Below are 26,853 nucleotides of genomic sequence, written 5' to 3'. Positions count from 1 at the left end.
AAAGACTGATAAATTACAGAATTTCTTTTTATTATATTTTCAATTTGAATTTTATTACAGAGTCAGATTATGAAATTATGAAGCAAATTGCACATGACATTTACGTCAATGTACGACGGCAGGTCAATTTCAATTCACTTGTCAATGTTGTCGTGTCTACGAGTCTTTAACTGAAAGATATTTTAGCATTTTATCGGTTTAAACTTAAGTTCAAATATAAGCTTGAACCCAAGTTCAAACTAAACTATAAACGAGACCTATACAACTGGCCCCCTAGTGAAATTGAATAATTTCTTCTCTCTCTTTCGATAATTTCTCCTTCACAAAATGCTAAATTCGTGAGAAACTTTGTTCATAATATATATTCAGAATTCATACATAAATATCCATCACTGTGACAAAAAAATGCAAAAGAGAATAACTATTCCAATATATTTTAACAATATACTAAATCCAAATTGATAAAGTTAAGTAAAGACTCAACTCAGGAATTTTCTCTTACTGAAATTCATCGAGTCTGTAAAAGATAACTTTTTACCAATTTTCAAACGTGAACAAATTCCGTAAAATTCTTATACCATTGTGCAATAACTGATCTAATCAAAAGGGCAGCAAAAATTCGTGCGATTTTAGAACCCATAGATACAAGTCGAGACGACGGAAAACGACGGGATGGTATGACACTTGCCCCATGGAAAAGCAGTAAATCTGTTGTTTGGGACTTTAGCATCTGGTAGGACTTTAGCAGCTGGTGGGACTTTAGCAGCTGGTGCTGCTGCCTCTTCAGGAGAAAGTTCCAAACTACAGAAATATCAGAATTTGGGAAATGAGTATATCTTTCGCCGAATAGCCGTTGAAACTTTTGGTATTTTTGGCTCTGAAGCCTTACCTTTCATCAATAACATTGGAAAAAAGGTAACCAATGAAACCCACGAATCAACAGCCACATCTTTTCTCTTTCAAAAAATTAGTATAGCCATCCAAAGAGGAAATGCGGTTTCGTTTTTTGGTACTCTTCCTGATTTTAAAAAACTTGATGAAATTTACATATTTCCTGAAAACAAACTTTAAAAAGAAGAAATAGGTAATAACGAACCACTTTATGGAATAAAAACAAAAGCAAATGGGAAAAATACTTTCTCTCAACAAAATTCTGAAATGATTTTCGAAGATATTTCGAATTGTCCAGTAATAAATTCTTCAGTCAAAACCCTTGGGCTAAATGGGTTGAAGAATATTGGCAACACCTGTTTCTTGAACAGCGTAATCAAATGTTTATCAAACACGAGATGGTTATTGGAATATTTGAAAAAGTATGAATTCATGAAAGATATCAATACTAGTGTTTTTAGTATGGAGGGTGCTTTAATCAAAGCGTTTGCAGGTGTCATCGAGGAATTGTGATCAGAAGATTCATTTGATAGAGTAGTAAATACAGCCGCCTAAAAAAATCAGATTCAACGTTTTGCTCCTCGATTCATGGGTAATACTCATCAAGACGCCCAGGAGTTCCTTCGTTATCTTTCAGAAGGTTTTCATGAAGACGTTAATACAATTAATGAGAAACCTAAACCAATCCTAAAAGCTGATGATGCGGATCATCAACTTCATATATAGGTTCTGAACCAGGGTACCATAATCATTGGTACGAAACCAGATTAGGACATGGATCAATAAGAAGCACACAGAGTACTGAACAAAAGTACCTGGCAACAAACCCAGTAGAACCTTCATTAGGGAACCGTCCGAGAAAAGAACCGAAGAAGTTCTTCAATATAGTAGGGATCGGCTCAGAATAATTACTGGGTTACTAACCGGTCATTGTCCGCTTAGAGGACACCTGGATAAATTACGCCCAGAAGAATATGACGAACATCCAACACGAAACCTGTACAAACTAATACAGGAAACGAGACTGATGAAATGGGTGTCATAAGAAGAGGGGAGAATAAACGCAATAAGCCCAAGAGGCTGCAGTATTTTCTGGAGACTTGGACTGAATGGACAAGTCAAACAGCTCCCAAGGTACAAAAAAAAACAATCCTTACAGAAATGGAAGAAAAATTGAGCGACAGCGGAAATGCACAAGATTCATAGCTCACATATTGGAGGATGCATAACTCTGAGATTGTAGATAATTTCGTTGGTCAATTGAAATCTACGATGAAATGCACACACTGTGGATACTTATCAGTAACATTGGATCTTTTCTGGGATTTGTCTCTCTCCATACCACAAAGAACCGACCATTTGAGTTTGTGGCAATGCTTGGATTCGTTCACAAGAGAAGAAACTTTGGATGAAAATGAAAAACCGACGTGTTTGAAATGCAATCCACAAGTTATCCAATATTTTAGTAATTCATTTAAAAAAATTCTCTCCAACAGAAAGATTTAGAGGCGAATTGAATGTTGTCATCAAATTTTCTCTAGATGAATTGGATATGGACAATTTTTCAGCAGAAAATGTGCCTACTTGTTGTTATAATCTATATGCACTTTTAAATCACGGTGGGACTATTTACAGAGGGCATTATTCAGCATACTGCAGACACCTGTATACTGGCAAGTGGCACAAATACAACAATTCACACCAATTTCACCAAAATCGCTTGTGAGTGGAGAACCATAGGTACTCTTTTATAAAAAGGATGGAATAAAATCGAACCTTTGAGATAACTGAGGGAAATTTAATACCTGCTCCTGCTCCTGCTCCTGTAACAATAGGTATATTTGATATTTATATTCAGATATGTATTTGTATTTGTGTACCTGATAAATTGAATTTATATTGTTTCATCATAGACTTTCGAGTCTTACAAAAAAATACTGATAAATGTATATTTTTATTGCTCCTAAACAGCATAGTAGTTTTTGTTGGTAGAGGAAAGTCTCCTAATATGGGGTAGTTTTTTTCAAAACACCATAATAAAAAAACGGAGGTAGTTTTAAGCATTATTTCCATATTTTATGTTTCGCTGGTTATACTATCAAACATTTGATAGGAAGAAACGTGTTTTTGGCAGAAGCAGAAGAAAATATGCAGAATTTGAAAAAAGTACACTACCCCATATTAGGGGCATAAGATATCCTAATATGGGGTACATATGTTCGCAATATGGGGTACCCAAATTAATATGTAAAATTTGAAAATAACTAAAATTATTTTTTTTTTTTTTTGATAAAAATTCATTTATGGAAATGCGTATATCTAGTGAAAAGTTTCGTCCCTTATGAACGTAAAAAAATTCTCATCTAGAAAGAACATATATATACAAATATACAAATTTCTTCAACAATTAGAACATTCAACATGAGCCCATTTGGTATCTTCTTCAAAGTTTTTTACCTGCTGGTCATCTGAATCTTGATACTCGGGTTCAGGGGCCGAATCTGAAGAAGAACTCCAGGATACCAACTTGCGTTTGTTTGCTCTTTCTTTGGCAACTGACTGTTTCTTTTTCTTTCGGGTATGTTTGATTTTTTTCTGCTGACTTGGTTTTCAATCATTAATCTTTCTTTTGACGCCCGAATTTGAAGGTAAATTTATTTTTTCTATACTGGCCTCTAATTCCTCTTTGTATGGAGTGCTAGTTACAGCGGCAGCTTTTCCACATTTTGTACTCTTTTTTTTAATAATAACTTTTGAAGCAGTTGGAACAGACATCAAGTTTGCAGGGGTAATCTGTTCTCAGGGGTAACCTGTCTCTCAGCAATTTGCTGTCTTGGAGGGGTCACTTGTCTTTCAGGGATTTTTTCTTTTGGCTCGTTGATATCTAATTGTTCTTCCTCTACTGTGTCTTTTTCTTCATTCATTGTTCATGTTTCTACTCTTTCTTCATTAATTGCTCCTTGTATTTCTGCCACAAAATCATATTCTTTGAATGCGTTTTTATCAGGAGGAAACATTCAAGTTTTTGTGGTTTCATTCCAGTTATGATTTATTTTTTCAAAAAGTGGATCATACAAATCAAAAAATGCCGCAAAATTTCCTCTGGTAAATGATTTAATTGGCGCATATGATATTCCTTGGGGCGTTCTCAATGACAATTCTTTGTGCCTTGCGATAAATCCAGAAAACCATTTCTTCTTAGCACTTTCTTTTGCTACACTTAATGGATTCCTTATATCATTAGCCTTGCATAAGCTGTATCTGCACCCGTCTTAAAAAATTCTTTCCATTTCTAAACAGTGATTTGCGGGCATTGACTCCATTTGTTTTGGAAAAACTATCTTTCGTCCTAACGAAGAACTCACAATGTGTTCAGGTGCTCCCTTCATCTTTACATACTTTTCTAAAGTCGTTTGAGGTATACCGTGGGTCTGCGCACCCATTTCGCTTTGTCGAACAGCTGAAATTGCTGAAATCATTCGTTCCTTGTTCCAAACTTTTCGTTTTTTAGGCATCTGAAAGAAAATACTTTACTTTTACACGGAAAATCACACAGTCCCCTAATATGGGGTACCCCAAATTAGGAATTGATAGGTATCCCATATTACGAGCAAATTAGATTTTTTGAAAGGGAATGTTTGTGAAAAAACTGTGATGTTTTCTTAAAAAAACCAAAACCATTTCCATAAACTACGCCAAATTCCGTATTGAATGATACAATTAAGTTTTAAAAACTTACCTTTAAGTTTCCTTAAATATCTAAAATGCAACAGTCACCAGAAATTTTTATTCATACACAAAATTACCATAACCTCAGTCGTCGAAACGCATCACGAGTTTGCTCCAAAACGTGAATGGGCGCTTTCTAGGAACTCGGCGGTTAGTTTTTAATGTTCACAATAGGTGTCGCACTACCCCCATATTAGGCGACTTTCCTCTAATATTCCTCCAATATTAATCGTACCTCATTTAGTCATCGAGTGTTATGAATTCTGTCATTGGGCATTTTGTGTTCTGAAGTGTTTAGACTGAAAGTTGAAACAGGATGATTGATAAGCAAAGATTTGCAATGTTCATTGTATTGCCCTTCACATAACTACCTTATTGCCCTCTTCTGCAGTATAAAACCGTTCATTTGCTATTTTTTGCACGATTCCAAGTTGAGATTAAACAAGAGCATAGTTAGTACTTTTTTCTGTTAGCAAATCCATGAGGCTAGAAGGTGCGGCAGGGGAGCGACTTATAGCCTAATCAAATGCAAGATATATTATGCGCCAAATTGTTGAGCAATGAAAGCAGAATCTACATCAGGAGAAAAAACAAACTCCCTCCGAGCAGATCAGCAAATGCTCACGCTCAAACCAGAGCCCTGCATGAGTGACTTATAAATGTCCTATTAGAGAAAGGTAGCAGCGGTCAATAAGGTGGTAATCTTACACCTTGAGCAGCTGACAACCTCAATATCCATATTTATCGAAATAATACTATAGTTTCGTCTTTCCCTGTAGGTTCCACAATAATTAACCACACTGTACAATTAAACCCAACTTTATTTCATTACTACACTGACAATACAACACAAAGACTCTAACCTCTAACTGAACTTCAATATTTCAATACTGCGTCCAGACTAATAGCCTAATAGCGTGCTACTTTCGAACTGTTGCTTCACTGTTCGCGCATGCGCCTGGTCCCAATATTGTCCGAAATTGGATATGATTTCGAATAGACCGGGCGAGCAATAAAATAAATATAAACAAAAATGAAATTGCATGAAATCCATTCAATATCCTGATACTAAATTATGAATGAGCGAAATGTATTTTTTTACTCACAACTACAAATTTTCTCAATGCTTCCTTACTGAGAACATATCCTGCACCGCCACTCATATATCCCTGTTTGATGAATGGTTTGAATCTGGCTCCGAAGTAAATTGGCTTCTGTGTATCAATGCCAAGTAACATGTACCTCAAATTTTCCACAATCACGTACCTGAAAATGTTAATAAAATTCAAACACAGTAAAAATCAACTAGTAAATCCACTCCCACCACTTCCATTCATAAATTCACAAAGTTCTCGGTGACCTCGAAACAAAGTGAGGAGCTAATTTCATTCCCTCACCATAGGCGTGCGCTCATATAAAAACGAAATTTAGGGTTATTATAGAATATTTTGTGGTAAATTACTTGTAACCAACTACAAAAACTAAAATCAATAATAACAACAGCGAATAAACTAAACACAATATCAATTTCCGACCGTTTATTACAACTAATCTAATGCCCGTAGGACCGTCGAATCCTTCGATATCACAGCACTGACCGCGTTGGATGAGAATCTCATCCTAAGAGCGGTTATATATATATATATATATATATATATATATATATATATATATATATATATATATATGTTAACTCGAAGATTCTCACGGATAAAGTATGATGAGCTGTTTTCTCGGGTTTCGCTCCGTGTTCTGTGTATTTTCTCCCCATAAGGATTATTTTCACAACGTTTCGGCAAAGTCTCATTTGCCATCTTCTGGTGATGTCTGGTTTTTTCAACTAGACTAGTTGTCTAGTTGAAAAAACCAGACATCACCAGAAGATGGCAAATGAGACTTTGCCGAAACGTTGTGAAAATAATCCTTATGGGGAGAAAATACACAGAACACGGAGCGAAACCCGAGAAAACAGCTCATCATATATATATATATATATATATATATATATATATATATATATATATATATATATATAATGGAATATATAATTAATGGAATTATTTTCCAGCAGCTTGACTGCATTAACCTTTCTATTTATTTGTATGTTTTTAGACCTATGGGTAATAAATAAAACTGTGAATTAATACCTTTAATCTTTTTTTCCTCCTTTATTATGAGCATGTTATAAAGAAACAAATATCTAATCATTAAATATGAAGTTTTCTCAGAAATTCAGTCAGAAAAGCCTTTGAACACTGTTAGAAGAGTAAATATTATACGTTTATTAAAATATTTAGGTCTGGTGGTACGCCAATATTTCTCAAAAAGTCAAGTGGTACGCTGGTGCAAAAAGGTTGGGAACCCCTGATCTATATGAAAATATATTCGACATTTCACATATTCGTATATATGTGAAAACCTGAGAACATTCCAGAAATTATTTACCTATTGATTCTTTTAGAACACTTGCTATACGCTGTCTTCAAAAAATATGGTGAATTTTCATTTTTGCTCAAAAACAGGTATTTTATCGATTTGTCAATTCGTCACATTTTCTCGACCATTTGTGAAAAGCTTGTACAACTCGTAAACATTTTTCTGACTCAGAGTACAATCACCGTATGCTACTGTCAGCCTTTCGAGCACTCATTTCAATGTTTACACAAAATTTGGTACAACTTTTTCCATCAATTTTTTTTTCTATAGTAGAATATCACTGAACCCGAAAAACATTTCTTACTTTTATACCTCTCACAAACAAACTAAACATGCTAATCAAATATGGCTAATTGAATGTACGTAGTCCACGGAATTTTCAAATTCACCTTATTACATTACCAATCATCAGTACATTCCCTATTTTTCGAAATAGCATAAAAATTGTAGCGAATAGGTAAGTACTATATTGATACATGCGAATCATTCACAAGAATCCTACCAGGGGAATTATTCTCTTTTTGAAAATGTTGGCTTGGCAAGGCCCTCTATATTTCTTATCTTGTGAATGATTGGAACAAAAACTGACTATTTTTTTATGTGATTAGTTCTGTTCAGATTAGTTCCTGAAAAATAAATGTTTTCAAGAATATTTTGAATTTTATGGAGTGTTACAGCTTTTCATTTGATAGTTAGTTTGTATTTGTCATTTGGAACACGATACAGATGAAGGAAACATCTCCTGAAGACGCCAAATTGGTTGATGAAACGCGCGTCGAAAGGAGTATTGCATTTCTGATGATTGACAAGTATTTGTTTTTCGATCTAAAGTCAAGAGTTACTTTAGAATTCACAATCATGATCCATTCAATGACTCATGACTGATTCGGTATCAGTCGATACCGAATAATGGAAGAAAAGACGTCGTGTTTTTGTTCATCTATAAGAAAAAAGTGATATCTGAAGCATTGTGAACAAGTCAACACCCAGAGTAAGCGAGAATGCAATAAATTGGAAGCTCGACACTATCAAAATAAGAAAAGAGAATTGAAACTTTCTATGTTTTTACCACTTTTATTTGTAACTAACATTATTGCAGATTAGTTCTATAAGGACATTTTTAAACTATCAATGCATAGCTACATGTAGTAACGGCTACATCCATCAATTTACTATCAAAATCATTTTTTGCTCCACTTTCAAGGTTACTGATGGATAGAAAACATTTAAAATAAAATTAACAACTTCAAACATGAAGAACATTAATCATATTAACTGAAAGATTTCGTTTTTGATGAAGGATCTTGTTTAGGTAAGATCCCAAAAACATGTTCCTGTATATGTATAAAATAAATTGAGTCAAATTTTTTATCATATTTTTAATGCATCATTTTTTCAATAACAAAACAGAACAAGGTGTTCCAAGTACTCTTTTTTTTCTGCAATGCCAGTCTAACCAATCCAACAAATCAGTGTTGAATATGGAAACGAAATGAAGGTGTTACTTGAGAAGTAGCCTTTCCTAGAAAACACATATTAACAAACTTGCAAATGAGTTATTGAAGTCAATTTGCAATGAGGCAAGTGTTTAAGCCGCTGTTTCATAATGTTATGACCTACGGATTACTGAATGAGAAACAATCTTGCCATATCGACAAAATATTTATCTTTCAAAAAAGAGCTATTCGAAGCATTGTAGAGATTACGTTGACGAGATGATTTTAAATTATGAATCACTTCCAAAAATAGATTTAACGAGTTTACCAATGAGCAGATGCCCATCGCGGTTATGGTCGAAACGTGCTGATCCAATCTCTTTATTGGAACACTACTATCTAACCTAGAAAACCAAAGTTCTCATCAGTTTCTAACACAGACTCAGAATGTATCTACCTAAAAAAATTTACTATGATATCGACGAATTCAACCCTCATTATTTATGATCTGTACTGTTCACTATATATTGTCATTAGCTTCTTGCATGATTGCAATTTTTACGCTTCTTTTTATTCACGTAACTTTATTTTCTTCTATTCTTTAAAGCACTTCGGTGCACATGAGACGAATGAATTATTATTTTGGCAACCTTCTTCATTTGTCTGGCCAAGACTGCCTTGATGCCGGTTACCTATATTTCGAGATCAACGAGTAGAGAGGAAGATAATTCATCTATTTGTCTTCCTCTTTGATGCGGTGATCTGGGAAATATAATGAGTTTGTAAAAACTTTCAACTCACGTATCATCATCTGCTTTCATAAACCAATCAGCTTCATCGAAATAATTTTGGAATACATATTTGAATGCTTCTTTTGTTTTAGCCCATAAGTTGTTCCTGCCTTCCCCCACAGGTAATGCAATTGCAGGTAAAGTTTTATCTGAAATAATGAAAAAACAAAGTTCAAATGAAAGGAAGAAGAAGTGAAAAGTATCAGGTTGTTTCGAAAATTTTGACGGTTTTTATAAATCTACTTTAAACTAGTATGTCAGTGAATACTCATTAAATTTAATGAAATTACGCGCCATTTGAATCATGGCACTTCAGCCAACAACGTAACGAAGTTGATTAATTTCGTTGGCATAAAAATTGGGTGCTCGGGATTTGATGGAGTCGACGAAAGCCGCTTTATGCCTGGTCGTAAGTGGCGAAGGTTGCACCAGTGAGAAAGTTATAGCCAGTTATGAGTCAAAATATTCCTTTTTTTTTTCTTTTTCATCTCTATTTTCTGAATTTTAGCTCGTTTACCTTTGTCATACCTTTGTCAGGTACCTGCGCATCAGGTACATACGTACCAGGTACCTGCGTGTTTAATTTCACAGTATCGCCTCATCCATTAGTCAGGTAGATATGATAACTGAGAATATTGTGTTGATCACTCGCAACTATTAGACATTTTAGAGAATTTGGGTTTTCGTGGAGTAGCCAGAAAACTAATGAATAATTATCTGAGTGACAGGAAACAACAGATATTACCCAATGGCAGTTTGAGTACCGAGTGCATTGTTGAATATGGCGTACGACAAGGTACTGTTCTGCATCTTAATTGTCTCAAAATTGAATTCACAAGAGGTATAAGATACTATACCACGATCCTGTTGCATTCCTTCAATTCACGTCTCATGATTATCTGAAATACAAAAATTTTTAACCATTTTATTTCTGTAAAAGGTTGGAAACCATTTTCTTCCTTTTCAGGAAGCTTACTAGTTCGCTCCTCGTACCGCACTGTAACTTCCACTTGACTGTGTCGATGGGCGAGTGGATGACACTTATATTTGGCAATCGAAGGCGCTAGAACATTCCTCGGAATTCCATCGAATCCGGTAGTATTATTCTAGCCACATCTAGAACGGCATTGAACATTCGCGCGCTCTCAACTACGTCACAATTGGTGTATGGCTACCAGTGGCGGCCGGCGTTATTTTCTTTTGGGCACGATTTACAACATTATCTACTGAGCATTTTCACTATTCACAACGGAGTTGTTTGATGCCGTAGCATATATATGTTCACAGCATAATGATCAACAATAACTATCCCAAAATCACCAAATATGACTTGGAACTCAAACTCAAATAGACTTTGATTCAACGTCAAAAGCTGAAAATTTTAACATAAAGTACCTATATAGATAGTCACATACATCAAAAAATCATTATTTTCTCAAGTGAATTTCATGTGTTGCTCTTCAAGGTATTATGGTCTCCCATAATATTTTCTGATTCACTCTGTTTCAACATCAATTGATTTCTTGGGAGTAGCATATCAATTTAAAGGTTATGAAATACACTTACCGCATATTTTTTTAATAGAAGAGAGATCATAAATTACATAAAAATATTGATAATTATAAATACCTTCTTGGGAGCTCATGAATAATAGAATATTACAGCGTTTTCCCCAGGTGGCTTTCACATGTTTTGCTTTCTTCTCATGATTCTCTGGTCCAGTCATCACCCAACACAAAATTTTCACTTCCTTATAGAGGGCATCAGCGAGATCTGTGTTTGTCATTTTATGGAAGGTATCATTATCATTGTGAGCGCCGACTTCTTCTTTTGGACCAAATACATCATCCATATCACCTTCCCTGTGAAATTCTTCATATTCGTTTTCGTGGCCGTGATTTACGGGATTATTTTCCTCATTCTGGTATGATTCATGAAATCTAACGTTTTTTGGGTGATCATAATAGTCATAATTGTGCTCGTAGACAGCACTTGGTGCCAATGTAACGTATGCTATTGTGAAACCTATCGCTATGCCAGCCACCAGGTAGAAGTGTGATTGGTTCTGAAACAGAAGAAGAATCATTTCAGTTAGTATAAATACTACCTTTCATTACAAATATTCAAACAAAATTTTCGAATATAGCGAGGTATTGAAAAACATCTCCATACATTCACGTTTCTTTATATAATTTGGTTAACCTTTCATTTGTCGCGGATCCTGGCGCGACAAAAATGATCGCAGATGTATCTCTCAGATACTCGACTTTAACTGATGAAAACTGTTCATTCATTGGACTCGAGGATGATAGTTAACAACGATTGAATGCAATAATTTTATTATAACATGTAATTTTCAAAATAAAAGTTATTCTTAAAATCAAAATGGGTAATATTTATCACATAAAATTGGTGAAAACTTCAAGAACTGTAAATCAGTAAATGAATACCTTTCAATCTTCAATCTTCGTTTCTTAGTAGCACCTGCATAACCATCTCGACAAACGTTGCTAAAATGTTGGAGACAGAGATGTGTCCCGCAGAAGGAACATTGAAATTTTGTTAATCTGGTACGCTTCTCTCTCTGACATGGTACACAACGTTTACGCTTTGGGTCATTATTTTGAATATTTGGTTGCTGCAAATTTTCTTCTTGATCAACTATTTCTCTGAGCCTGGTTGATATCATATGCGGCAGACCAGTGTTGGGATTACTACGTCTTCGCAGGTGTTCTCTCACCAACTCATTACCAAGGGTTCGTAAGAAATGCCGCCGCTTTTCAGTTTGACATCCATTCCCAACATTGATAACTTGAGAGTTGATTCCTCCTACATTGAGCATGCTAAAGAATATTACCATTGGCCAACGTCTAGTGTTCAGGGCTACATTGTATTAGGAACACAATTTATCTACCACGTCGACTCCTCCTTCAGTTTTATTATGAAACGTAATGATCTCAGGTTTCATTTTATCTCCGGTAGATTCTTCAATTCTATCATCAAAATGTAAACTTGAGATGGGTACAACAGGTTTGTTTTTCTTAGGAACGTAGGATACTATTGTTCCTTCTTTTCTGAAACCAAACATACTGGATGGTTCAGGACGGTATTTCAGGACTTTTAACTGGTTTGGAATTCGCCATTTGTTTTGTTTTCAGTGTTCCTACTATGGACAACTTATGGTTTGTAGATAAATCTTGCAGAAGTGAAATATCGCAGAACCAATTATCCATAGTCACGTTTCGTCCAGTGTTGTGTATGGGTGATATAATCCTTTTCACCACATCAATGCTTTTATTGCTCATGGAATGTGGTCCATCTGGTTGTAGTCCGGCATAAATTTCCATATTACAAGTATACTCTGTTTTGGCATCAACGAGGGCAAAAATCTTAATACCATACTTGGCCAGTTTTGATGGTATATATTGAATGAAGTTGCATCTGCCGCAAAAAGCTTCAAGCTTTTCATCGATTGTCACTTTGGCTCCTAGTGAAATAACACTTTGTACTGTTGGTTACGAACATTTCGAATACTTCTCTTATAGGAGCTGAACGATCATTCTTTTTTCTCTCATCTCTGGTCTCTCGATTATCGAACCTTATAGAACGAAATAGAAACCTGAAGCACATCAATCCTATGGTCAATCTGAAATTTCGAAACCGTTTCCTTCTGTATCCCACAGCTCCTCTAAATTCAATCGACCGCCTTTATACATTCCAGCCAAATAAAGTAACCCTATGAATGCTTTGATTTCAGTGGGATCAGTAGTACGGGCGTCCCAATCTCTGCTGAAATTTACTTGTATACTCATTATTTGCTGATTGGTATAGGCCACTAGCAAGTTCAGAATGGTGTCATAGAATAGACATTGCCATATTTCAAGTCATCCCCTTGCTTGACGAGCATTACCAATAACTCCTGGTAGGCGCAAAAGAATATTTTGCTTCTCTAACCTTCTCCTTCTGTTGTAGGGTGTCTTTTTCCAAACGTAATTGTCGCTAATTTTTCCATTTTTCTTTCTGAGAGCTATATAACAATTTTCATTTTCGTTATCTGACGCTATACTTCCGTCCGAATCGTTTTGTTCACTATCTGAACTTCCATCTCTTTTTTCTATGTGTTCAGAAGAGTCTATAACATTTGCTTCATCTAAGACCTCCCCAACTGATGACATCATCATCTTCAAAATGGGGCCTTTGCAGCTCTATTACACCTGCTTCATTATCAAACTTATACACTCTTTTGGATGCCATAATTCACTGTAAGAATAATCGTAATGATAAGTAACAAAAATATTTTCGCTCAGACAATTTGTGGTCGCGGATATCTCTCAGATACAAGTGACTCTTTATGTATTGTTTCTTAGTCCAAGAAAAAAATATGCAAAGGTATTGTTGGTAAAACATAAAGTATTGCTTTCACGTTGATAAAACAAGTATATAATCGGATTATTGAAACTTACATTAATGGTCACGGGGTATCTCTCAGATACAAATAGCACTTTTCAGCTGAACCGTTCACTGCGACGAGTTGTTACCAATATTAACATTTTCCAGTTTGTGAGACAGGAAGATGGAAGACGGCACAACCCCACTACTTAGCAGATTCCCAACCAATGCGCTAAAGAATTGCCGGCATGTATCTGTCAGATACGCGCGACTACTGGAAGGTTAATTTGGTTGTTCCAGAAAATTGAACCTAGTAAATATATATCAGTTATAACAATTGATTCCAAAATTGAAATCAAATTAAGTATGATGACTATCGACGAGAGATACAAAGTACAAGAAAATGAATATTTTGAAATGAAATCTCGAAACGTTGATCTCTCCCATTATTTCAACGCATTAGAATTTCATATAAGACTGCCGGAAACAACTACTTCTCGGTCTGATATCACTATGGACATTGAATAATATCCGGATATGAAAAATAAAAATTTCGAAATGAAATCCCAAGACATTCATTCCTCTCAATATTCCTAGACAGTAGAACAACTACTTTCTTGGGTGGTACCACGAACGACATCCGGATATGATTAAATGGCTATTCATCCATTTCGTCTTGCTCATCTCTAAAAAAGTCTCATCTCTAAAAAGTTATAAACCATCAGTATTTCAAAAGTCTCCGTTTACCGTAACATATCGAAAATGTACTATCATCTCCTGGAATTCAGAGACATATTCTCATCAAATACGATAAGTCAATGTACAAAAGACCCTTAGCAGTCCTGCGAGATACTGAAACGTTATATTACCCACTGCACAACCTAAAAACTAAATTTCATAGGAACTACAAACTTTTACCTTCCTGGATGAATCCATAGAGCTAACATTAACCGTTCTGAAGGTACAATTCATCATCTTTTCAGAAACTTTCTTGTGTTCTTCTCAAACTGAATCAAGATGATGAAGTTCCTGATTTGAATGCCGCGAGTTGGCTCGTTGTACCGCACTAATCACAGAAAAAACTTCTGAAGACTTATTGACTTAGGATTATGTTCTTTCTTATTATTTTTTCTATTCTTCTATCACTGTATATCCTAGAAGTATTCTTCAATTCACATGCATGTTTTATATCTTTCCATCTGTTTTATTGATAAATATTTGTAAATCTTGTGAAAAATATAAGTTTTTAGAAATAAAACCATCATTCTCTCTTAGCGTTCAAAATTTACTTTTCATTTGATCAAAATAATTATGCTTCTGAAAAGTTTATAACGTTACTTAACCGGCTGAATGAGTATCACTATTATTGAAAATTATATATAACATAAACTGAGGTTATTGAGGTCAATTTATATTATCTTTGTTGATAGCACCTTTTTGGAATTCGTTTTGAATATTTACTTTCGAAGTCTTCGATAACAAATTCCTCATATCACATTCCATATTCAATAAGTTATTCATTACCTTTTTGAATTTCAAAGGGAGATATGCAATCTATGGAGGATTCAAGCTCTGATTCGCTAAACGTTATAATTTTGAATCACTATCATTTACTAGCTATTATTGTTTCATATAGTTTCCAGTTGAAATGAGCCTTCCCCCAAAAAAATAACTCATCAAAAATTTTAAACAATAACAATAGTCGAGTTACATATCATTTGATAGGCCTTCAATTTTGTATGCAATCCTGTAATAATTTTATTTGAATAAACAACTCTTAGGTTTCTATTACATTCAAAAAAGTGAGGTCAACCTAAATACACAATTACACTATTTGAAATGCTCAAATAGCACAACTGATTAATACTAATGAAAATAACATGACTGTAAATTTTATCAGTTACTGTTGAATGTTTTTGTTAGAATTAATCTGAAATAGTACCTGTCCACACTTCAAGAGTGGATTAAAATGGAAGGTTTGTATTACAAACATTGACAATTAACAAAGTTCACGCGTTTTCAACGAGAATCATCCTAACCAAAACATTAATACTAACAGTAGTAATAGTAACTATTTATTTTACACATACATGTTTATAGTAGGGCATAAAAAATATCATTCAAAACTTCAACATAACTAAATAAGAACAAAGCACTGAAAACAGATAACTCAGAATTGAAAAAAATGATGATTGAATATACTTTGAGACTCGAAATGACTAATCTACATACACATCAAAGAATATATCTATACACATCATTTTTTTACCTATATTTTCTTTATTCGCAGACATATTGAAAATCTGTCAACATTTTGCTATTGGCACTTGATGTGGGCTATCAGAATATATCAATGAATCTTTCATATAGGGTGTCATCTGACTTGGGCCACCCCCATCTTTGAATTTTTAAATACGGACCTGTATTTTTCGTTGTAGTTTTTGAATCGTAGACGTTCACTTTATACTGAGAAATTGAATTTTATATTTTGGGATGTTTCGGTAATATTTGATTATAATTGTGTGAATTATTCCTTTTTAAATTACGGCCCTGAAAATTGGTTGACTGAGTTAAATACAAACACAATAGCAACTTTCACGTCTCCCTATGTACCGTAGAGTTTTTAGATTTCATTTTTAGGTACCTATTCATATTTTTACATATTTCCATTGCTCTGAGCGTTTTCTACAATGAACTTCGAATAAGAAAACCTTTTATGATTATCTGAAACATATCTACAACAAAAATATATGATATGTGTTTTGATGAACAGAAAAATAAATTATAGCAATAATAATATCCGAAACGAACACTATAATTGTAAGAAAAATTGAAATGAAGTAATTTATATAAATTAATGGCGCAATAAATGTTCGAAGTCCTTCCATTTCGAGACAAATAATGGACCAATAAGATGGCCTTCAAGATCACCAGATCTTACAATTTTGAAATATTTTTTATGGGGGACATTGAAAAATAGGATTTACGCTCTCAGAGAGATAAAAAATGTGAAAGACTCGAGATTGAGGATTTTGAATGATTTCGCAACAATGCAGCAAATAAGTGTATTAAAGGCAATAAATAATATAAAAAACCGAGTTCAAAAATATCTCGAAATGGATGGACTCCAATTCGAACATTTATGGGGCCAATAATTATTTTGTGTATATGTATAAATCACTTCATTTCAAATTTCATTACAATTATAGTGTTCGTTTCGGATGTTATTATTGCTATCATATTTTTTTTGCGTATTGAAACACATTTAATATATTTTTGATGTAGATATGTTTCAGATAATCATAAGAGGTTTTCTTATTGGAAGTTCATTGTAGAAAACGCTCAGAGCAATGGAAAAAATATGAATAGGTACCTAAAAATAAAAAAAAAACTCTCGAAAAACTCTACGGTACATAGGGAGACGTGAAAGTTACTATTGTGTTTTCATTCAACTCAGTCAACCAATTTCCAGAACCGTAATTTAAAAGGGAATAATTCACACAATTATAATCAAATATTCCCGAAACAACCCGAATATAAAATTGAATTTAATTTCTCAGTATGAAGTGAATGTCGACGAAACAAAAACTACAACAAACAATATACAGGTCTGTATTCAAAACTTCAAAGATGGAGGTGGCCCAAGTCAGATGACACCCTGTATAAAAGATTCATGGACATATTCTGATAGCCCACATCAAGTGCCAATATCAAAATGGGATTTAAAGAAGATATAGGTAAAAAAATAATTTGGGATATTTTGGTTTTTCCTGTATATCTCCAGAACCAAAAGAGCTATATTCGATTTTTTTACATCATTGAATAGGTCTCTAAAATATTTTTCCACAATTCAACCGACACTCTATCTCTTATCGTTTACGAGATCCCCATGTACAGAAACGAATTTTAATAGTCCTGTATATAGTTGATAATATATATATATATATATATATATATATATATATATATATATATATATATATATATATATATATATATATATATATATATATATATATATATATATATATATATATATATATATATATATATATTGTGCTTGACAAAATACTGTTTTGAAACGAGTATTTCCGAAAATATCAGAAAAAAACTGAAAATCGTAATTTTTGTTTTCAATCCTTTCTAGCGTTTTTAACAACATAGCTCAAAATGAAAAGCACAATTCCATCGATGATTTTTTTCAGCTACACGTTTTCATGTTCAGATTTACTCTCCGACGTTTCGTCTTCTGGCAATCATCATCGACTTTTTTTTCTATTATGGGCGTCATATTGTTATTTTATACAGAAAATAGTGCTTCTCTTTCTAATTTCAATGATGTATAATTTGTTATGATTTGCTATTCTAGAACCACATGCATTAATAAAAACAACTTCATCTGAGATGGTCATGACTCCATAGGGAAATTTTGTTTAATAGACACTAGTAGTCAGAACTCATCAAACATCATAAGTTTGAACAAATATTTCAGTCGAAATGTCCTCATTCTCAAATGAAGAAATACGAGCTATGCTGAAACTTCATTATAAATTTGATAGAAATAGTAAGAAAAGAGCACAAATTCATTTTGAATTATATCCGGAAAGACAACAGCCGAGTGGACCATTATTCGGAATTTTGGACAAACACTTGGCTGAGTATGGTGCGTTTCAAAAACCAAGAATGAAATCATGAGCATGTTGGAAATGCACAAAAATATTACAACAAAGGTTCGAAATGATGGCCTTCCTCGTCGTCTCAAATTAAGAACAGCCCTAAAAATATCCCTTTTTCTGATCTAAATTGCGTAATGATATTTTTTTTAAGTTCACCTACTATGTCATATTCTTGCTCTGCATAGATTCTGTTCTATGAAGTGCTCCACAAGAAAGTATCCAAAACTGTAAGGTCAGGTGACCTTGCCGGTCACCTCACTGGTCCAGAATTTCCTAACCCCCTAAAAGGAAATCTCTGCTTTAAATATTCGCCAACTGCTCTTTTATTGTGTGGAGGAGCCCCGTCATGTTCGAAGTATTAGAGAAGAAATGAGGTCCAAGTATTTGGTCGTTATAAATTCCAGCCCACACATTCAAACGAAACCGAACTTATAGTCTGACTTCTCTGAAGTGTAGTTAATTATTTTCACTCCATATGTGCTCATTATTTCTATTAAAAACATAACAGTTCAAAAAGGACTTTCGTCGGTCCAAATAACGTTTTTCAAGAAGTTTGTAGGGTCTATCCTATTCGAGAACCAGCTACAAAATTCCATCCTTCTCTCAGGGTCACCTGGATATAATTTTTGTGAAATATGTATCTCATAACATTTCAAACCACTTTTTTTGAATTCCTTCTAAACGTTCGTCTGTGGCACATCTATTTCTGCCGAGACTTGATGCGTTGATTTGGAAGAATTTGCGTTCATCTGAAACTCTCAATAAGACTGAGATAGTCCTTTTCACCAGGAAAAGAAGTTTATCAGGCTTAAAACCTCCCTAAATCTTCAAAAGCAAACTAAACTTCTCTGAAGAGGTGAAATACCTCGGTACTATCCTCGGCAGAAACTATCACCTACAGAGTAGAGCGAAAAGAGCATATGTGGCTTATGAGCAATGTCGGAGGACAGTGGGACGCACATGGGGTCTTCACCCCGTGTGGTCACCTGGATCTACACTGCAATAATAAGACCTTTGTTAACGGACGGAGCCATTGCATGAGGATCGAAAGTTCTACAAGCAACAGCCATCCAAAAATCATATACAGCGATTGGCTTGTTTAATCATCGCATGAACCATGAGAACAACACCAACCTTGGCAATGATATTAATTACTGATCTGACTCCTTTGGACCTATACGTTAAGGAGGTTGCGTTAATGACCATGTTACGATTGCGCACGGTTGGTGTAAATCTCGAAGTAGGAATGGGTCAATTGAGGCTGAGCCTATGGCGAGAAGCGCTTACTGCGCAACCTCTGCTGCAGGCAACCAGTGATGCAACTGAACCCAGGTTTGTGTTAAATAAACTCTACAAAATACAAATAAAACAGAACAGAGTCAGATGCTACAAATGCAATACGCATATATACAGACGGCTCAAAAACCAAAGAAGGCTCAGGATGTGGAGTGTACTCCAGATCACTAAGCCTACGGATTAAGTGGGGAATGGGAAAAATACCAGCATGGTTCAAACAGAACTGGCTGGTATCTCAATCGTCACAAAAGACATAACCACGAAAGGAATTTCTGACAAGAAAAGTCTGCACTGATAGCAGACAAGCCCTATTAGCCTTGAACAGACAACGTGATACCTCAGGGCTATTACTAGAGTGCCACAAAGATTTAGCCAAAGCCTCGGTAGATTATAACATTATCCTGAGGTGGATTGAAGGGCACGACAGGAGTAAAGGTAATCGCATTGCCGACTCTCTGGCCAAGAAAGCGGCTGGACTGAGAATTTTAAGACCCAGTGGCACCTACGGCCTGATAACTTCGACAATTACGAAACTACCCAAGCGTCACACCCATACTCAATCCCTAAAGAGATAGGTTGAAATCAAAGGATGCAATCTTACTAGTGGACACACCTCTATGCAGGATGTGTGAACAGGAAGGTGATACTGTCAGGCATGTCATATGCGAGTGTCCGGAGTCACTGGGAGATGTCTCCCAGTGATGGGAGATGTCTCTCCAGCACTTTCCTGGAAAGAACAGGATGGACGATTACCTAGAATCCTAGAAGGACAACTCCTCGGGAGGATATACAATGGGTCACATGTGGCTTAATGCTGTGGGCCTACACTCACCCTCCCTACTCTACATATACAGATACAGATCTAAAAAAGTACCAAAAATAATTATACTTCTTCGACTATGGAAAGAACAATTATTTCACTTCGGCTAATGAGTTATTTCTAATATTTTTTTCCATGCTGCTTCCATACTTCATTCTTGGTTTTTGAAACACACCGTACTTAGTCAAGTGTATGTCCAAAATTCCGAATAATGTTCTATCCGGCTGTTGTCTTTCCGGATATGATTCAAAATAAATATGTGCTGTTTTCGTATTATTCCTATTGAATTTATAATAAAGTTTCAACATATCTCGTATTTCACAATCACAATCGAAACGTCGTGAAGTAACTTGGCTTGCACTTTCAATTTGAATTTTGATTAATTGTAAATTGTTCGATTTTCAATTGTTACTTTTATTTAATTTCATTGTAATTTCAGTTTTTAACAATTGAAATATAAAACAAAACCTTTTTTGGGTTTTCTAGATGATTCTACATAACTGTATATATCTTTCAAAATGCCCCTCAAATTCTCAGATGATTTTTCAATTATTGAAACTGTTTTTAACAAATCTATGGATCATTACATCTGAATTTATTATCCTTATCTTCATAATTTTATGATATCCATTTTTCACTTCATTCATAAAAAAAATTGTCTTATTTCAACCTTTCCCTTAGTGAATATTTTCAACTACTTCTAGGGTCGTTTTCAATATATTTTTTCTACAGAATTTTCTCAAGACGTGATATAAAATATATACAAACTATCGTATTTCAAAAGTAATATCTATGTTTAACTCAGCCTCTGAATAATAGTTTATCCGTTTAGAATACCACTAGCTCACTCCAAGAAGTACAAAATATAAGTATTCAACTCACCAGCATAACTTGATTCATCTTACTGATTACGATTACATCTCCCTAGGAATTGGTCGAATTACACTTCCTGCAAAAAAATTATCTAATACCTTATCAGTTCAACGATAATAAAATTGTAGAATTTCGTCACGTTTATTGTCAAGAAAAGTATAATGGCTTTCAGAGACTCACTTAATGAAATTTCATAATATTGATTTACTAACTTGTTTTTTTCTTTTTCGAAAACACCGAAACATCATATCTTACCTAAACAAAATATTCGTAATAATTAGTCTCAACCAGTCTACCTACAAAATGGTTGAATTAGGTTAGGAGAAAGTTACCAGTTATCTATTTCATAATTCATCCAAATGACGTTTAAAAATTCAGAAAATTCCAGAAAATTACTGAAATATCCGAAAAGAACGAAAATTCATTTCATTTTTTAAGAAGCAAAACCATTTTTCATTGCCACTTTTCTAACTGTTCAAGATAGTGTCTCAATATTTTCAATCCGACGTTTTGTCTCCTAGAAATCATCACCAATTTTTTTGTTTCATATGGTCCAGAAAAAACACCAGCCGGAAGTTCCCAACTTTGAAATGTCATTAGAATTAGCTTCAGAATAGGCATCTCTTTACTAATTTTTCTGACTTTGTATTTTTACGGTTTTCGATTATGCAAAACTAATCTGAAGAAATGAATTCCCTTCTTGCCAGGGTGTTGATGTGAAAAATATATACTATTTTCACGATATGGGAAGATAGTAACGAATATATTGAAATGCCTAAGCGTTACACACTTGAATAAACTGCATTTTCATAATATTTCATCACTGTAATATATATGTAGGTACATACAGTTCATTTATTTAATGTCCTCCTCTTTTATTTTTTGAATGGGTCAACTCAAAAAATTTAAATTTGGGATAGTGAAGTTAATGCATGAATACTGATGGTGACTGGGCGCAATCTGGGAAATTAAAGGGAAAGGGGGGTCTTGTGACACATCTTTTTGAAGCCCTTGACAAATGCTTCATAACCCTGGAATATAATAACATCTTCAACTATTACAAACTGGCGAAACTTTTAATAATTACCTGAATACATTGACATTTAACTACATAATATGAGGTAATGAGCTTGAAGTCAGTTCAGAAGATGCTTGAAATGGTTGCCTTGAACTTTTTGACAAATGAACAGCCTATCCGATATTTCACGCCGAACATTTTCGAACACAGTAACGTCAATATCTCTACAAATATTTATTATTCTCTGCCCTATATTGAAGCAGTTTCAGTTTCGTACACTTTATGCTTGAAATAGCCTCATACAAAAAGTCCAAAGGTGTCAAATCTAGCCAGCTGGTTGGCCATTCTGTAGTACCTCGACGGCTAATCCAACGACTGGAAAAAGTAATATCTAAATAGTTTCTTACTTTTCTGGAATAATTTCGTGGTGCTCCATCTTGTTGGAATACAATATCCATATCGAATTCATTCGCTTCGACGATTTCCGTGATGAGAGGGTCAACAGTAGTTTCCAGCATATTCAAATACTCTTTTCCTGTTAAATTTTGATCAATAAATAGAGGTCCTATAATATTTCGTACGTATTTCCCGGAAAACGTGAGTGTTGGTTTACAAAAAATGTACATTCGTCACTGAAACAAATATTGTGGAGATAGGTAGGATGCCTTGCAATGGTTTCCGTCATTATTACGCAGAACTCTGTTCTTCGATCAGGGTCATCTTCAGTTAATTGGGGTATCAATTTAATGTTGTATTAATGATACCAATTCCTCTTTAAAAGAATGCACACAGTAGAAGGAGACACCTCACAAACATTCGCGACGGAATGAGTATACTGTTCAAGATTTACTACCATCTCATCAATTATTTGCACTTGCTGTTTTTCCGGAATGGACGGATGACCTGAAGGCTTTTTGTTTTGTACAATACCGATAATTGTGAATTTGGATACAAGTTCCCTCAAATATTTTCTACAGATAGGACAATTCGAAAAATGTTTATTGAAAATCCTTTCGGTCTCGTTAAAGTTTCGCGTCGCACCGTAAATAAAAATCGCTTAAATTTTTTCTACCAATGGAGGAGAATTATCTATTTTAGAGATTGTTGACGTGGCTAAATGAGAATATTCTAACTGAACAATAATGCTCATTGTCGTACTGACATTTTTTGTCGTTTTTATAAACAAAAATAACTCAACAAACATTGTGGGGTTTTTGGAATATTCCTAGAAATATCGATGTTAATGTGTTTGTCTTCAGGAAATTATTAAATGTTCCGCCATTTTGTAATAAGTGAAGATATTGACTTCATATTCTAGGGTTGTGAAGGATTCATCAGGAGCTTCAAAATTATGTGTCACAAGACCCCCCTTTTCAATCATTTTTTCCAGATGGCGCCCAGTCGCCAGTCGCCAAAAAATAAAAGGAGGGGGGACATTAAAGAAATGCACTGTATATGTATGTTCATATACAATATTTGTTAAATCTGTGTTATTATTACTACAATACATGATATATACAAAAAAATAAAAAATTGACTTCTGAATATGTCACGAACAGTATTGGCCTCATGTGATACTTATAATTAAATGAATAGTATCACCATTATTATTATTATTTCAAATTGCAAACTATTTATTTCGATTTGAATAACTTAACAGTAACTGATTTCATCCCATCTCCGACAAAATATTTAATTTCATTTTGTTCAGTATATCAACTTACGCTTTACTTATTTGCGGCCGGTAAATCGAACATTACGGTACCTGATACCGTAATGTTTCTGAATGCAATGAAGCTTTTTTGTTTCGACTTTTGACCAGTTCTCACTCAAAAATAATAATTAGAAAATGCACTGTGATCTGTATAAAATGTACAAGTTGTGTACATTATATTTGCCATATTATTGGAAATTATAATAATAACTATGCATAATTATTACTTCCCTATCAGTGAAAGAGCTTCATGAAGCAAGAGCCGAATCGATCCCTCTATGAAATCATTCTACACTTGGAAGGATCGATCGCAGCTTGAGAAATGGTTCGAATGGAGATTCTGTGAAACGTGTTCTTCTTTACAAATCAGTTGAGAGTTGTCCTGAAAATCTAGAGAAGAAAATTGGATTGGATGATTTAGGAAACACTTGCTACATGAATGGCATTTTACAAGTGTTTTTCATGACGAAGAATTTCAAGAACGAGGTTTTAATGATGAACGAGAACGGGAATGTTTCCTACTTATTCATCAAACACCTGTTCATGCCGCTGCAGTTTCGTAAGAATGTATCATATTTCCCTCCAACCGATTTCCTGGAGTCTTTGAAGTCAACTAGATACTCGTTAGGACACCAAGAGGATTGTTCCAAATTCTTGGTGTTTTTGTTGAATACTCTTCGTGAGCAAAACAATAGCAAAATCAATACTCCTGACCGCTCTGGATTGAATGATTCCGTACAGTTCATCTCGTCTTGTGTTGGTAAATCTTTTGCTGGAAAAATCCTCACTTGTTTACTTTATAGCTGATGTTCAAGAGGTAGCGAAAACTTATGTGAATTTCTGGAACTTCATCTAGCTTTTTCTAATATGACTAATAACCAGTCCGTGCAAAGATCATTGTTAAATCATCTGAAAATGGAATTTTTAACAGGTGATGATCGACTGTATTGCCAAACATGCGCCAAACTAACTGACTGTTATAAGGAAACAAGTATAGCTGAGGCACCAGTCAATCTAATAATAACAAACAAGACTCAACCTCTGACGGAAGCAAGAAACTCTTTGGAAGATTCGAAATAGATGAACAATTCAATCTAGCAAATCACTATTATAATATCCATGAAGTAATTGTTCACTGTGGTTCTGGCGTTGAATTCGATCATTATTACGCCTTGGTCAAAGACGAAACGGACTGGTTTGAGTTTGACGGTAGTCGTGTCACGAAGTGTTCTGGCGATGCATTGAATCTATTGGAGATCTTCAGATGATTTGTAAGTATAATTAGTTTGATCTTCCTCTTGAAGATGATCACTTGGTGATCGAAACACGTGTCAAGGTGTTAAAATAACGGTTTGGTGTTGGGAAAAGTCTCCAGTAATATTTAACATCATGTAGTTACCGAAACTCGATGAAATACACTCAAAAACTAAAATGTAATACAAAACGTAATGAATTGTAGAATACGAAAAAGAACTATCGATGTTAACGATGTAGATGTTCAAAATGTTCACCGCGAACGTCTTGGCAACATCCTAATATCGAATAAAACTGTCTTCTAACTTTATTTAACATTTCAGGCGTGACCGACTCAATCGCAAGCGTTATTCCTTCTTTTAAGTCATTCAAATCTGAAGGTTTACTTTTGTACACATTGCTCTTTACATATCCCCATAAAAAGAAATTTAATGATGAAAGATCAGGTGATCGCGCTGATCATTCAGTCGATCTTTGCCTCCCTATCCAACGATTGGAAAATGTTGTATCGAGGTATTGCCGGACATCAACTTGGTAATGTGGTGATGCTCCATCCTGCTGAAACCATATCGTATTCACTGGAAGTTGAGGGTTTCCTGGATCAGGATATACATGTGTCAGGAATCACACGTTAAAAGGTAAGACTTCGTTAATCCTTAGCTCGCACAAGTTTCGACTTCTGAGGGTTGTCGTTCGTAGGGGTATGACAGCTGGTTAATGGAAAAACAGATTTTAAACAGAAACAGATTTGCTAAACTTGGAATGACATCATTTTGAAGTAGTGCCAAATAATTATCGCCATTCAAGTTGCCCTCGATGAAAAATGGACCAATTATATGCTTTCCTACAATCCGTGCCCAAATATTAACCTTTTGAGGGTATTGCGTGTGTTCTTCTCTCATCCAGTGAGGCTTTTCCGTTGACCAGTAGCAGCAATTTTGCCGATTAGCATGACCGTTAAGAGACAAAGTCCACTGATCAGAAAACATAACGTCTTCTAATTGAATGATATTGTTATCCAACATGTCCATCATTTGCTCACAAAAATAAGTTCTTTTATCAAAATCGTCTTCCATGAGCTCCTGAGTAGGTATCATTTTATGGGGATGCATTTTATCTTCTTTCAATACGTTTACTATCGATGTATGGCTAACATTGAATGTAGTCTACTCGATGTGTGTGTGTTTTCCTCAAACTCAAGCATCACATCTAATTTGAGTTCATCACTCATTGCATTGGCAGCTCGCGAAACTGCTTCTCTATTTTGCTTATTGTTCCTTGAGATATGGGTGGTAAATTAGGAAATTTCCCATGAAATAGGCGAAGTACTTCCTGTTATGTTCGGGTTTTATCTCCGTTACCAATCATTTGTAAAACTGTTATTCTATGCATTTTTGTTAATATAATCATTCGTCAGACTTGAAGTTAAAGAACTTTAAACTTAAATTGAAATACTGACAACTAATGTTGTAACATACAAAACAAGTTGACAAGGCGTTTTAAACTAACGGTGCCACGGAAATTATTTAC

At 34.5% G+C, this 26,853-nt stretch overlaps 1 protein-coding gene across 1 annotated transcript in view; it reads right to left on the bottom strand.

Moving 5' to 3' along the window:
- The window catches only part of LOC111515613 (glycoprotein-N-acetylgalactosamine 3-beta-galactosyltransferase 1), a 38,704-nt gene extending 17,342 nt beyond the window's left edge, over nt 1–21,362 (bottom strand). Inside the window, exons 1-5 of the mRNA XM_074180041.1 lie at nt 21,347–21,362; nt 14,591–14,826; nt 10,913–11,348; nt 9,294–9,432; nt 5,727–5,886 (exon numbers count right to left, since the gene is read on the bottom strand). Of these exons, the coding sequence (XP_074036142.1) occupies nt 5,727–5,886; nt 9,294–9,432; nt 10,913–11,348; nt 14,591–14,647 (792 nt within the window). The 5' untranslated portion in view covers nt 14,648–14,826; nt 21,347–21,362. The remainder of the gene's footprint in view (nt 1–5,726; nt 5,887–9,293; nt 9,433–10,912; nt 11,349–14,590; nt 14,827–21,346) is intronic.
- Nucleotides 21,363–26,853: the final 5,491 nt, after the last annotated feature.

Source organism: Leptinotarsa decemlineata, unplaced genomic scaffold, assembly GCF_025532065.1.
Source record: "Leptinotarsa decemlineata unplaced genomic scaffold, Ldec_3_MD MMD2_tig00026282_RagTag_RagTag, whole genome shotgun sequence".
Lineage (NCBI taxonomy): Eukaryota > Metazoa > Arthropoda > Insecta > Coleoptera > Chrysomelidae > Leptinotarsa > Leptinotarsa decemlineata.
Note: the sequence above shows the minus strand (reverse complement) of the source record. Positions and strands in the feature narration are given on the sequence as shown.